Below are 14,037 nucleotides of genomic sequence, written 5' to 3'. Positions count from 1 at the left end.
CATCTTAAACTGAATTTTAGCACTTTTTGATGGCAGATACACTTTGAAAAGGAGTCGTATTCAGTGCATAAAAGATCAAATACAATGATACACACAAATAACTAACGAAATTGCATAACTGAAAAAATACAAATATTTCATCATGATAATTGTCTCGGCGCTAAACTATAACACTATTGTATTCCATCTTCCCATTTGTCCAGTAGTATATTTGATTTTCGATTTTCGTCCTGCAATGTTTGGAGTAGCTGTAGAATCAATATAGAGGTGATAAATTAAGCAACAATCTAACGAACAATTTTCAATTTAACAACTTACCTAGATATGAAGTAGATTGCTGAGCCAGCTCATCCAATCATGACATGTTTTGTACCTCTTTGCACTAAAAAGAGTTGTAATTCAGAAACACACAAGAAGTCGGCTTGGCAATTAATGTAAACATCACATTACTGCCAACTCGAGAAGATTAAAGGGAAGATGACTACCAAATTGTAGAATACACATCTTGGGAAAGATTGTTCAGTGTTAAAGCAATTCAAGAACATATAAATTTTAAGCTTCATCTTCTAGAAGGGTTGACGTAAAGCTCAGATCAAAATCAATAAATACTTGTTAAAATACTGTTCTACTAATTACAATTTATTTAGCAAGATACAGGTTAAAAATCAACCAATGAACTATGCGTCAATCCCAAACTACTTTGTGCATACTATATCAAAATCTCTTATCCATTCCACTCTATTTAAGAATTGTAATAGAGTTTTTCAATTACTGATACTACCCAATAGACCCACAAAGACTCAAATTAGAGACCTTTCACATTGGTATTCTTGCGGATTAACATGTTCGATGTGGTCAAATCGCCATGAATAAGGCCACCATGAGCTTGCTAATTGCAGCATCAATATCAAATGCTAGCCCAGCAGACTTGCATTTATGAAAGCATCAAAGTATCAAGTATTTACAAAAATTTAACATAAAATAAATTGTAGTGTCTAGTACTGTATCTCAATATTAGCAAAATCTGAAGAGCAAAGGCACAATAGAAAGATTAACAAATAATTTAAACAATAGTTAAGTGTATCAAGGTCCTTTCTTAACTTAGAAATTCCACATTGTAGAAATTAAGCAACAAGTACTCTAAACTAAATAATAAAGAACTACACATATTGAATATTGAATATAAAGATCAAAAACTGCTAAATACTTCCACTATTGTAATTCTACAAGTAGAGGTGCCTTAAAGCCTTCACATAAACTGGGAAACATTAGGACGGAGTATTATTTTTCAAATTCATATTCATGACATACCTCGCAAACATTATTTTGTCTACTTGTTTCACATGGGAATCCATCAAACCTTCCTCCGAAAAATTAATCATAAAGTTGTTCAGCAGCATATTCATGCAAAGTGAAATTGTTAAATTTTTACAAAATAGATAGAGGACATTCAACCATCTTCCGGTTTGAATGCTTGCCTTTGTTCAGGATGGGTCCTTCAACTTTATCTGAGCATTTGCGCCCTTTCACTTTAATTTCTGAACTAGATATACTGAGCATTATACAAGGACGTGCTGTAGGAGTAACCCATTACCTTCTGAGTGGAATTGCCACAACATGGGCATTCTTCTTAGCAAGAATTATTGCAGTAGGATAATGGCTAGGAGGATCTTGAAGTGCATCATCTTCATCATAAATGATCCGCTTGCCCCGAAATGACCTAGATCAATAGGGAAATCCCAATTCATTGGGCCTTTCGATACAATCAAATAGAAAGCCCCAAGGGCGCCATATTCTAAGAGCCCAAACTATGTGATTGAATAAATCCTCCGAAGGCATGAAGTTTCACATCTTCTTTCACATCTGACTTGTCATGTACCCAAAAATCTGCATCATATTCATCTTTTCCTTCTGCATATTCTTCTAGTGCTATACTATTATTAATTTACCCATTAAGAAATTTAACTCTTCCATTATTTTGCGACGAAAAGAACACAAATCAGAACAAGTAGTAGAAACTAAGAAGATGAAGTGCAAACGGTAAAATAATACAAAATGCGTTAAACATAATATAATCTCCTTTAAAGGAAAGCAGATACTAAGCCACACATGAAACAGAGGATGACTCTAACACTTTTCTGTCATAGGATTAGAAGATGGGGATATGCTACGTAGCTATTGCTGTTAAGGATGAAATAAACGTATTGGAAAATTATGAAAATCCAATATTCCCTTAGTTTTGAATTTATTGACATATAAGCAGGCATGTCGAAACCTTCTTTTTGAATATATACAAATACAAAATTAACTAAGGAAATATAATTATTTTTGACTGACCGTCAAATGTGTAACTTGCCCTTAATTGGAGCGCAAAAGATGACAAGTCGAAGCCTATGTCAAAATCCCAAACTTTTCAGCCTTGGCTTCTTGCCTTTGAATGGCCCAAATGGGCCTTTTTAGATAATGTGCATGTTTTAATAGCTGACATTTTAAAACAGAAGTAAAACTCATGTGTAGAGAATTTGTTTTGATGTTGTGTGTCTGAAAATGCCCCAGTGCGGAGGTGCGAGAGGCTGATTATGGACGGTTTCAAAAGAGGTAGAGGTAGGCCGAAGAAGTATTGGGGAGTATTGATTAGACAAGACATGGCGCATCTTCAGCTTACCGAGGACATGACCTTAGATAAGAGGGTATGGAGGATTCAGATCAGGGTAGAAGGCTAGTAGATAGTTGCGTTTATCCTTTCTTGCAAGTAGTTGCATTGATCTTTAGTTTCTTGTCCCTTGATTTCTGCGAGTATCTGTTTGCATAGAATGGTTTATCATGGCTTATTCACTTTTGTTGTTTTTATTTTCATAATTGCTTTGAATTGTTTACCCGTATCTAACCTTTCCTATGCTTTTTTTTAGTCGAGGGTCTTTCAGAAACGGCCTCCCTACCTAAAATAGGGGTGAGGTCTGCGTACAATCTACCCTCTCCAGACCCCACATTGTGGGACTCACAGGGTATGTTGTTGTTGATGTTGTTGTGTGTCTGAAAATAAGTGGACATATTTTATGTATTAATAATGGTCAAACTGTAATATTACCAAATTACGTCTCTAATGTCACAAGCGCAGATATAAGAATTTTGAGAATACGCCTTTACGATGAAAAAAACTGCAAGCATATCTTGCTAAATTGAGTACACGAAATAGGATCCTTGTTGCATACAAATCTCCCTGTTAGAAAAGTGTTAGTTGTCAAGTAATTATTTGCTAATTTAATGCCAATAGTTATTAAGAAGGGTCATTCGCACAAATGCCCCTGTTTCGGGGTGTTTTTTTAATTTTTTCCCTCCAGCATTTTTGGCACGAGATAAATTAGATTTCGCTCTCATTATTTACGTTTAGTTTCAGCATATGTATCATAACATCCACAAGTCATGTCGAACAAGGAAAAACTTTCAATATTCAACATAATCTGGAAAACAACATAATTTTATGTTTCGCTCGCCATAGTTTACGTTTAACTTCGGCATATGTATCATAACATCCATACAAACTATACTTGACAAGGCAAAAACTTTCAACACTCGACATAATATGAAAAATACTACAAAACTTATGCCGCACAATTTAATTCCTACAGAATTTATGCCGAACGAGACAAAAGTTCAGTTTTCAAAGATTAAAATGTTAAAAAAAAAAAAAAAAATACGCCGAGCGACTCAGGTCTGGATATTTTCATCAAGTAAGCATCAAGGGAAAAATTAAAGCCCATGAGGAACGAATTAAAGACCGGAGCGTTTGAAGGAAACCCTTGCAAAAACTTCAAGAAAGGGGCCATGCTTAGAGTTGTCAAAACAGGCTGACCCAGCTCATGCAAGCTTTGGAATTTGATGGGCCAGGCCTAGCTGGCCCACCATTTTGATGGGTCTTAAAATAACAAGCCCAACCCATCACTACGGGGGTTGGGGGCCTAGCCGGGCCAGCCCACCTTTTAAAAAAATATTTTTCATAAATCTTTTAACTTAAATTCAAATTTTAACAATACATAAATACTTACAAGACAATATTACATGGTGTTACTACTTGCTAACCAAGTCTCAAATCCACAAATAAAATGATGCTAATAATGCTTATTAGGTTGTAAAACTTACACAAGTAGCTACAGTTTAATAACTTCTAACTAGTTATAGCTACAAGTTGAAGATTTACAATTCGTAGTTGCTTTTGGCTGTATTTCAGTTGTATCTCGCATTTTTGAAATTCAGTGAAATATAGCGAAATACAGAGAAATACAAAACGCGTTAGAGTAAATTTAGGCTCTATTTTTGGAACATATTTTTGAAAAAAAAAAAATCTGAGAGAAAAAATAGGCTATATTTTTGGAACATAATATTCTTTTCGTTTTTAAATAGTAAGTCCAATTAAATCAACCATATTTCACACAAATCAAATTAAATTTAGGCTCTATTTTTTGCGTAAATTTAGGCTCTATTTTTTGAACAGATTTTTTTAAAATTCTAGGAAATCAAATTAAAATTTCTCATAAATCACGCATAACTTCCATAATAGGACACTAGTTATGAAATACAGAGAAATACAAAGAACACGTGTATTTCAATATTATGAAATACAGAGAAATACAAAGAACGCGAGACATGGTAGAGTAAATTTAGGCTCTATATTTGGAACATTCACTATATTTGCAACAACAAAAAAGATGAATATATTGAAATACAACGAACTATAAAATGAAAGCCAACAAAGTAGAGTAAAAATGAGGCTCTATATTTGGAACATTCACTATATTTACACACAAAGAAAATAAATACATTGAAATACAACGAAATACAAAATGAAAATCATCTTCCTCACCAAAGACCAACGTGAAAGAACTCGCAAAAACGACAACCATCGTGACAGTCTCAAACCTAATTAAGGAAAAATGAGGCAATTCGATCCATGACCACTGTTTTTCCGTGAGCAACAATCACAGGCCGCTCCTTCAGACGTTGAGCAACACTTTCTGCAACTTTCTTAAATTCAGCCAAAAATGTCTCTTGTGTAACAAATTGCTTATTAGATACTCGAATGCATGATTCAACTAATGGCTCCACCACATTGCTCATTACCTACAGAACAAGATAATAACCAAGTAATATGCTCTACTAATTAGCAAAGCACTCATCACGAATATAAATGTGTAACAATGAAGTTATCATGGGCTAGTAAGCAACAAATTTATGAATCAGCGAGAAATCACATATAGAGTTCAGATTTGAAGAACTAGAACTTTAAGTTTTTTGAGTTCGGAGATGGAGATGGTAGTAGTGGTGCTGATGGCGGCGTTGGTGGTGGAGATGGAGAAGAGAGGGAAGGGTAAGTGAGAGGAAGGAGAGGAGAGGTCGGATATAGAGAAAGGGAGAGAGAGAGGCGCCAGTGAGAGGAAAGAGAGAGAGGAGAGATAATTTTTTTTAGGGTTTGGAGAAGATGATAAATCTTAAATGTGTAGTGAGGGAGAATATAGAGAGGCACATGTATTTTAAAACTAGTTATGAAATGTAATTTTGTAAAAATAAAGCTACAAAAATTAAATGAAAAATAAGATAGTTATTATTCATAAATAAGTCTAGAGGTAGTTATGACAAGTAAATTTTCCTATTAGGTTTGGCTTCAAGTAAAGATTTGATGATATGACTTATATGAAATCTCTACCATTCTATGCAAATATTTTGGGTACAACTGCACAAGAAAACGATCTTGTAGGACAAAACCTTCTGCGAAACTGAATAACTTTTGACATTGTTAACACTTTACATATTAATAATTGATATCACTCGAACCAATAGAGATATTAATAAGCAAACTAAATGGTTAATGAATAGCAATACAAATAGCCAAATAGGGGTGTTAACCTAGATTTGTGTAATACAACTCAATAAAACACAAAAGAAAATGACAATATTCCATCCATTAAAAGTACAAATAAACTCCTTAAAGAAACTTTCATGACACTTACGGCATATCCAAAAACACATCATCTAATCTGCTGGTGACAAGATGGTCTTAACATCTTTCCTTTCTTTCTATTTTTTTATTTTTTAATTGAATTTTTTAATTTGGCCTACGAGTCGGTCCAACCTACGCGCGCTCAAGCTCACAGGCTGACAGGCTTATTCTAGCTGGGCTAACAGGCCTAGTTTTTAAATGGGATTCAAAATTCAAGCCAATCTTATCAAATAGCGGGTTGGATTGGGTCGAACCACGGGCCTTAGCTAGACAAAAGAATTTAGGAAGAATGACCTATATACACATAAAGAATATGTTACATTTACAAAATATCACGATACTTTTCAATTTACAAAGTATGAAAGATAAAAATTCGTCATATTTTATAAATAAGAAAAAATATCGTTATGCGTTTTGTAATATAGGAGTCTTAAAGCAGTAGCCTTATGTTATTTTTCCTAAGAATTAGGCCTCGTAGAGTCCCAAACTAGCCCAAAAGCACAATATGGGGGTTCAACACTTAACCCAACCCGAATTCATATTCCTTTTTGACCCATTTCAAATCATGACACAGCATCTTCTTCTTCTTCTTCACCAAAGTAGCAACTAATTCTGCTTGGCTTTGTGTACTTCCCTTCCAAATCCCACATGTAAGTTCCTTTTCTCTCCTTTTTTCAATTATTTTTAATTTAAATATCCAATTTGCAACAATATTACTTATCAATTTCTGAGAAAATTGTCTTGAGAAAAAAAAAAGAAAGAAAAATTCAATCATAATTTGGGATGATAAAGATTGAAATTTTTATCAAAGCTTTATGTGGGTTATTTAATAATTGGGATTGAAGTAACAAATTTCAGTCAATTATTTGCACAATTGGTACAGTTTAGAAAAGTAACACACACACACACACACACACACATATATATATTTGTAACATTCTCAAATATAAGGAAGTAGCAAGAATTTAATTAAATTTGTGACATTTTATTGGGATTGAGATAATAGTGGTCCTTTTTTAATAATTTAAATAAAAGAGAAAAACACAAAGATTATTTGGAATGATAAAGATGAAATTTTTATCATAATATTTTGTGGGTGCTTTTGTAATTGGGATTGAAATAATAATTTTGCAGTCAATTATCTGCATAGCTGATATAATTTGTCATGGTTAAGGTAAAGTTACCATAAGATTTTAGGTTCAAATGCAGCAAAATATGTGTCTGTGTCCAATTCAAGATTTGGATTAATACTCCCTCCGTTACAACTTGTTTGTCTGGTTTTACTTGGCACGAAGTTTAAGAAAGTAAAATAAGACTTTTGCATTTTGTGGTCTTAAACTAAAGATATGTATACTGAAGCAAAATGCCCTTTAATCTTGTGGTCTTAAACATGCCACGTGAAAAGTTGAAATCAAAGAGTTGCCATAAAAGGAAAGAGGCATTATTTTCGAAACGAACTAAAAAGGAAAGTAAGCCAAACAAATTGAAACAGAGGAAGTATGAGTTCAATTAGATGTGAAACATTTTATTGGAATTGATATATGTAAATGTGACTTTACTTTTTTGTTTTCGATGTAACTCATCAATTAACACTAATTTGAGGTGAACTAGCACTAGTTTGATGTCAACCTTTTAGGAGTAATTCATCAAATTGGTTAAATCTAAAATAATAACATACTATTTATTTAATACGATCCCACTATACATATCGATATACATAGAGAAAATTCCCGAATTCTGATTGATATCCATTTTGGGTTTTGAGTTTATGTTAGTATGTTATAGAGCTTTGGAATTGACATCTCAGACAATTAGTATGTTGTAGGGATATGTATGACATCTAAAGAACCTTCAAAACCTGTAGTTTGCTTTAAGAAACCATTTTTCATGAGCTGTGCATCAGTGTTGTCAAAGGCTCGCTTAAGCCCTGAAGCGAGGCTTAAAACATGTTGAGCGCTTCGCCATGCTTGATGTGCGCTTCAGTATCATCATCAAGGCTCTAAGATATACTTTTCCTTTCCAATGAGCCTCTCTTGAAGAGGTGACACTAGATAATTGATATTTCACTTTATCACAATGTTTATACAATTTCTTTTTCCATATATTTGTTATTCATGCTTATGTTTGTTAGTCTTGGACTAAACATATATATATATATATATATATATATATATATATATATATATATATATATATATATATATATATATATATATATATGTATATTTGTATTTTTTTACGATTGCGCCTTTTTTCCTTAAAGCCCACGCTTTATTTGTGCTTAAAGCCCCAGCTGACTGTAGAGCTTTTTTGCGCTTTTCGCTTTTGATAATGCTGCTGTGCATTAAAAGCTGAATCATTCAGCATTTGAATGACATGGACCGAAACATAGATGAAATGGATATAGAGAATTCATATAAGGCGATTCCACTAATATGAGATTGAGAAGTAGTTGATTGATTGAAGGTTGTATATTACTCCCTCGACTTCAATTTATGTGGCACTCTTGGTTGACACATTTTAGTAATATTATTGTTTTAAAGAAATACTACAAGTCTCAGGAATCCAAATTCATCTATCTATTTAAACTGAAAAGAATTGTTATTATCTGTCAAACTAGCTTTCAGTTATTATATTAATATTTTTTCTGCTGCTACGTTTATAGTGCATGTTTCGAATATATCATTAAATTTGATGCTTAATTGATTCACCTCAGAGTTTGGGTAGAGGAAAAACTAAAGAGGCAATTGGATTTTCATCTCAATCAGTGACATGTTAAAATTGAGCATGTTTGGGGTATACATGAGTTATACTCCCTCTGTCCCAATTTATGTGGCACACTTTCCTTTTTAGTCTCTCCCAAAAAGAATGTCACCCTTCTATATTTAGAAACAATTTAACTTTATGAGATGATTTACAGTCACACAAATATCTAAGGCTTGTTTTGGACCACAAATTTCAAAAGTCTTCTTTTCTTTCTTAAACTTTGTGTCAAATGATGCCACATAAATTGGGACGGAGGGAGTATCTGAATAGATTATGTTATGATGAAGTGGGCCGCTAATTTTCTAGATTATAGGATACCCCACTTATAGATGTATTATATATTTATATGTCCATTGAAAATGGGGTGATTGTGGGATCTGTAATTGAGTAATGAGGTATTCTGTGCAGCTCAACTGCCCCATTATATCTTATGTATTTTAGAAGCTTGATTAATGGAGAGAAGAAGAGGTGGTACGAAGAAGAGAAAATCTTCTTGTTTAAGCAGGGAAAGTAAGATTAGTTGTATAAAGTCAATGATTTGCTAACTGAATTTGTCAGTTATGTCAGAAAAGACCTTGGTGGGAAAAGTTACCCTGTACCTGTGCTGGTGGAGGGTAGCAGGTACCCAGTGGAATATTCAAGGTGAGCGCAAGCTAGCCCCGACATCATCATCATCATCATCAGAAAGAAAGAAAGTGATGTCTGAAAAGACCTTTGTCTTTGTGCCTCCAAAAGAACCAGTCTATACGACACACTTTCTAGGAGCAAGATCAAGTTCTGTATATGAAGATCCATGAAGGGCCTCCAAGTCCTATCTAAAGTTGAAGCCTTATAATTCTTTCTTTCCTAATAAGCGAAGCCCTATAAGTTTGTGACAACACGGCGACGATTAATGGTTTGGGGACACTAGTTGTCACCACATATGCCCGGTAAATGTTGCCACAGATAATGTGTCAGGAGCATTGTGAGAACTAATGGTAGTTAATTTTCCATACTGCTAGCTCAGCAGAGCCAATCAGCTGTCAAGAAATAATGCCTTGTTAGGCCTATACGTTCAACATGTCTGTCATATTGAGTCTTTCATGAACTAAGGCACTGTGCTGAAAGTCTTATGAAGGGGCATTTAGTTTTTCAAATAAATAAATAAAGCTGAAAGGCAAAACTATAGATGCTCAAAGACCAAAAGGGGTTAGCTAAAATTTTTCTGGGAGTTAATCTAAGGACATGGACCTTAACATACGGAAAGGGCTGCAAGGTCTACTGCCTCGCCATTAAGATTCTCGAAGAAATGAAAAATCCCAGAGATTCTCCCCATATGCAGAAGAAAATTGGTGCTTGATTAACTCGGAAAGCTCATAATAATGTGGATAATGTTATCAAGAGATAAAATAATCTTCATTACCATGAATCCGACTTATGAGAATTCTCTTTTTATTTTGTTCTCATCTTATCATAAAAAGAAATGTTCCTTTGATCAAAGATTGATAAACGTTACATTATATTGACTAGCATGTTTTGCTGGTTTGCAGATATACTATGTCAATAATCGTGGTTTGAAGATGAGTTCTAGTTCTTGGCCTCTGTTGTTTGACTCCTTAAGGAGCATAGTTGAAACTCTTGAGAAAGCTAATACTGCTGATGTTTCTGTGGTTAGAGCCATAAAACAATGTTCTGAGACTTCAAGGTTTGTTCTCTGTCTTTCCTTTTTTGTGTCCATTCTCTGAATTTTCCATCTTTCTTTCATCCCTTAATCTGTACTTTTCAAATGACAGATACTCAGTTTCGTCACTTATCAAATTTGGAATAGAGGAAGCACTTGCTTAGTTTTACTTATTTGGTTTCTGCATGAATGCTTTGTTGTGCCTTCGTTACTTGCTTTTTCTTCTGTGCCGTTGTTACTTCCAATTTTTTTAGGGGTTGTGTAGAGATTCACTTATTCATTAATACAAATTCTGTTATTTCGAATGCACCACATTTGAGCTTTTGATTGTTGATGTTTCTGATTCTTGGATCTGCCATCTACTATTTTCAGATGCCTTTTGGCTGCAAGTGAAAGAACAGGTCTGTTAGCTGATCACATGCAGCTGCTAAATTTTTTGCTCAGAATTGTTTCCAGTCTTCAACCAGAGGCAAGTAATTTGTCAAATTCAAGAGGCAAGAAAAAAATATCTGGTTCCAGCAGTTTATGGGAAGTTGAAATGGTCGCTTTTACTATGATTGGCGAACTATATTCGAGATTTGGATCTTCTTTACCAGTTGACAATTGGCAATCAACAATTGAGGTGGGTATTCTACTTATACTGCTTTATATGCCTCTTAAAATTCACTAATAGTTTTTTATTTGGGATTTTGTGTTGTGAATTAGATCCTTAGAGACATTTTGGAAATGGTGGCGTCTAAGGCCCTTATTAAGGAAGATGGAGCCACTGCCAGGTATCCTCTTATTCAGTTGTTTTTTTACTTTTTCTTTGTTTCAGGGGGACCAGGGTGCAGGGCTGGGTTGTTTGTTCCTTGCTTAGTATTTGCTTATGTGTATATAATGTCTTGATTTTCTTATCAATAACATGATGGTAGATCTTTTCTCCAGGTTTTATTCCTCGCTTCTACATTGCATGCACTTGGTTCTTACAGATTCCAAGGGACCGTTGTCTGGCCATGTAAGGACTGCATTGTGTTCTTTGATGTTGAAGACATTCTTTTTTTATTTTACTTTCCCCCTTTCTTTGATAGACAAAGACAACGTTTTAATAGATAGCGACTTTCGAAGGTGTAATCCATGTACTTCTATTTCTTAGGTGGCAGGTCTTGTTGTGGCTTTGAGGAATTTTATTCATTATGGCCTTACGAATAAATCACACGAAATGTTTGCCATCGCTGATAAGAAGCAGATTACTTCTGCGAGCATGAAGCCCGATTTGACAGAATCAACAAAATCACAGACCGGTCGATATATGCCTCCACACTTACGGAATAAAAATCTAAAAAGTTTGCAGTTGGAGGATGAGAAATCACTAACACTGTCATCTGATTCAGAAAACAGTGATAGTGATGGATCAGGGCGGGGTGCTTGCAATACACTCTATGCCAAGACTAGATTAGCTGCGATCATCTGTATCCAGGTATTTCCAAACTAACTTACTTGTTTGAATGGTTTGAATTCCAATTAAATTTGTGAAAGAGACTCTTTTATTCTCATATTCTACTTCTGGAACCTTATAATTTTACTAGATTTTGCTAACGAACAGAATGAAAGAACATATATATTAATGATATTGGAAAGTAATAAGTGAGAATACATGGAAGGTATGCATCATCTGCATGTTTATAGCTATTATGTAATAATAAGAAAATGTACAAACAGTTTCAATTACTACACAGCAATGTTTTCGGTGCAAGCAGATTTGTGAGATGCCAGTGGAATGTAGATGACTCGGTTCGAGTCATACAAATAATTTTGTATATATTTCTGACACCAGCTTGGTCGTCTATAGTAATGAAATTTTGACTTACCCAAAATTGAAAATCTACATGGAATTTGACAGTGCAAAATTTTTTAACTATTAAATTGTACAGATAGCTGGAAAATTAGAGAGTCCAATGGATCAATTAGTTTTGAGTGATATATATTTCTGACACCAACTTGGTGTATTGTAATGAAATATTTTACGTACCAAAAAAATTGAAAAGAAAATCTACAAGTAATTTGACAGTGGAAACTGTATTCAGTTTCTGGCTATTAACTTATTCAATATTCTTATGCTTTTACTGAGCCGAGGGTCTTTCGGAAACAGCCGTCCTACCTTGGTAGGAGTAAGGTCTGCGTACACTTCACCCTCCCCAGACCCCACGATGTGGGATTTCACTGGGTTGTTGTTGTTGTTGTTGTATAGTGATTGACCTTCAAGATCCCGGATGTGCTGCTCATTGACTAAGATCAGCATCCTGTGGAACTTTGCTCTGGAGTGTTGTTGTATCAGGGTGTCCTAAGCATTTATGATTACCAGTTCTATCCAAAGCTTAACTTGATCGGATCATAAAGTAGGAGAAATAGAACTTAACTACTGTACAATGCACCTGTAATTATTAACAGAAGTCCAATTTGGATAGTGTTAGTATTAGGGATAGCTTGGCAGACCTGTTCCGTTGATTTTGTTTTCTATTATACATACAAAGATACATCCTTTGGGTTTGTTTGGATACATCTAATTGATAACTACAAAATGAATCAATAAATGTTTCTTGGTAAATTCTCCTTAAATTAATTGGTATGTGTAATTATTCTTAATTTAGCGTTTTGGATTTCTTGATCTTCTTTACTGTCTTGCTACCTCTACGAGGTTGCTTTAATTCAGACTTCCTTTGTTCTTTTTCAATTTAGCAATTTCTATCAAACCCTTTTAGGTTACAATTCTGGTTAGTCCTCTAACTAAAAAATTTGCAAATCTAATATTCACTAAAACTGAGCAGGTTACCACTATTAAAAGTTTGGAGCACATTCTTTACACAACTTGTAAGTTCTTGTTTTGATGTACTCTGTTGTATATGTCAGCATTGATGCTTATATAAAACTTTGCCTTATGTATAAAAAAGAGGTTTTGGAACACATAATCCTAAGTTATGCCCCTCTTTAATCCTCGTTGTTTCTTTGTTGGTGAACAAGTGCCAATGTGTGTGAATGAGGGATGCATTTGGCCGGTTAATCAGACTATTTTTGACAGTTCTGATTTGTACATGTACTTTTGTTCCGCAAGTTAGCCGATGCGATGGCTCAAGTGCTTCATGGGTCAAAGTATCACCTATTTGTAAAATTCTTTCTTTCATGTAATTATTTGAGTAAGTTTAACAATATCATTTTTTCTTCTTTGATAAGTAAAGAGTAAGTCAGCAATATCTTATGTTGTAATTAGTATGCTTGTGCAATAGTTTCCAGACATGTGTTTTTATTCATATAAGTTGGTGATATCTCCAAGGTGAATTTGCTTCTTGTATGAAGTCTGCTAGTACCTATTTAATTGATGTACTGTTCACAAGGCCTTGTGTGTGGGACATCACAATGAGCAATTTGGCAATTAAGCATGAATCTTTTTTCTTTGGGTTATGCATAATGCTTTTTATTGAATAATTGAATTTTTTTTGAAGGACCTTTGTCTTGCTGATCCCAAATCATTTACGGCTCAGTGGACAATGCTTTTACCATCTAGTGATGTCCTACAGCCAAGGTTAAGATTTTTGTTTTTTCATCTGCTCAGTGAGTTGATATATCCCGTCAAGTAATT

General features: G+C 34.2%; 1 protein-coding gene across 4 annotated transcripts in view; it reads left to right on the top strand.

The window, feature by feature from the left end:
* Positions 1 to 6,463: 6,463 nt before the first annotated feature.
* LOC132603193 (uncharacterized) overlaps positions 6,464 to 14,037 on the top strand; it is a 34,150-nt gene continuing 26,576 nt past the window's right edge. For 2 of the 4 annotated variants that reach the window (XR_009568001.1, XM_060316131.1), the window contains exons 1-7: positions 6,464 to 6,645; positions 10,291 to 10,445; positions 10,794 to 11,043; positions 11,127 to 11,194; positions 11,349 to 11,418; positions 11,557 to 11,880; positions 13,901 to 13,980. Coding sequence is in view for 3 of the 4 variants with exons in the window: in XM_060316131.1 (XP_060172114.1) it covers positions 10,321 to 10,445; positions 10,794 to 11,043; positions 11,127 to 11,194; positions 11,349 to 11,418; positions 11,557 to 11,880; positions 13,901 to 13,980 (917 nt within the window). In the remaining variant the exon portion in view is untranslated. Of the gene's footprint in view, positions 6,646 to 10,290; positions 10,446 to 10,793; positions 11,044 to 11,126; positions 11,195 to 11,348; positions 11,419 to 11,556; positions 11,881 to 13,228; positions 13,272 to 13,900; positions 13,981 to 14,037 lie in introns of those variants that run through there. The other 2 variants (XM_060316130.1, XM_060316132.1) reach the window with 2 other exon arrangements.

This window comes from Lycium barbarum, chromosome 7 (genome assembly GCF_019175385.1).
Source record: "Lycium barbarum isolate Lr01 chromosome 7, ASM1917538v2, whole genome shotgun sequence".
In the NCBI taxonomy this organism is placed as follows: domain Eukaryota; kingdom Viridiplantae; phylum Streptophyta; class Magnoliopsida; order Solanales; family Solanaceae; genus Lycium; species Lycium barbarum.
This window is presented reverse-complemented; position numbering and strand designations above follow the sequence as displayed.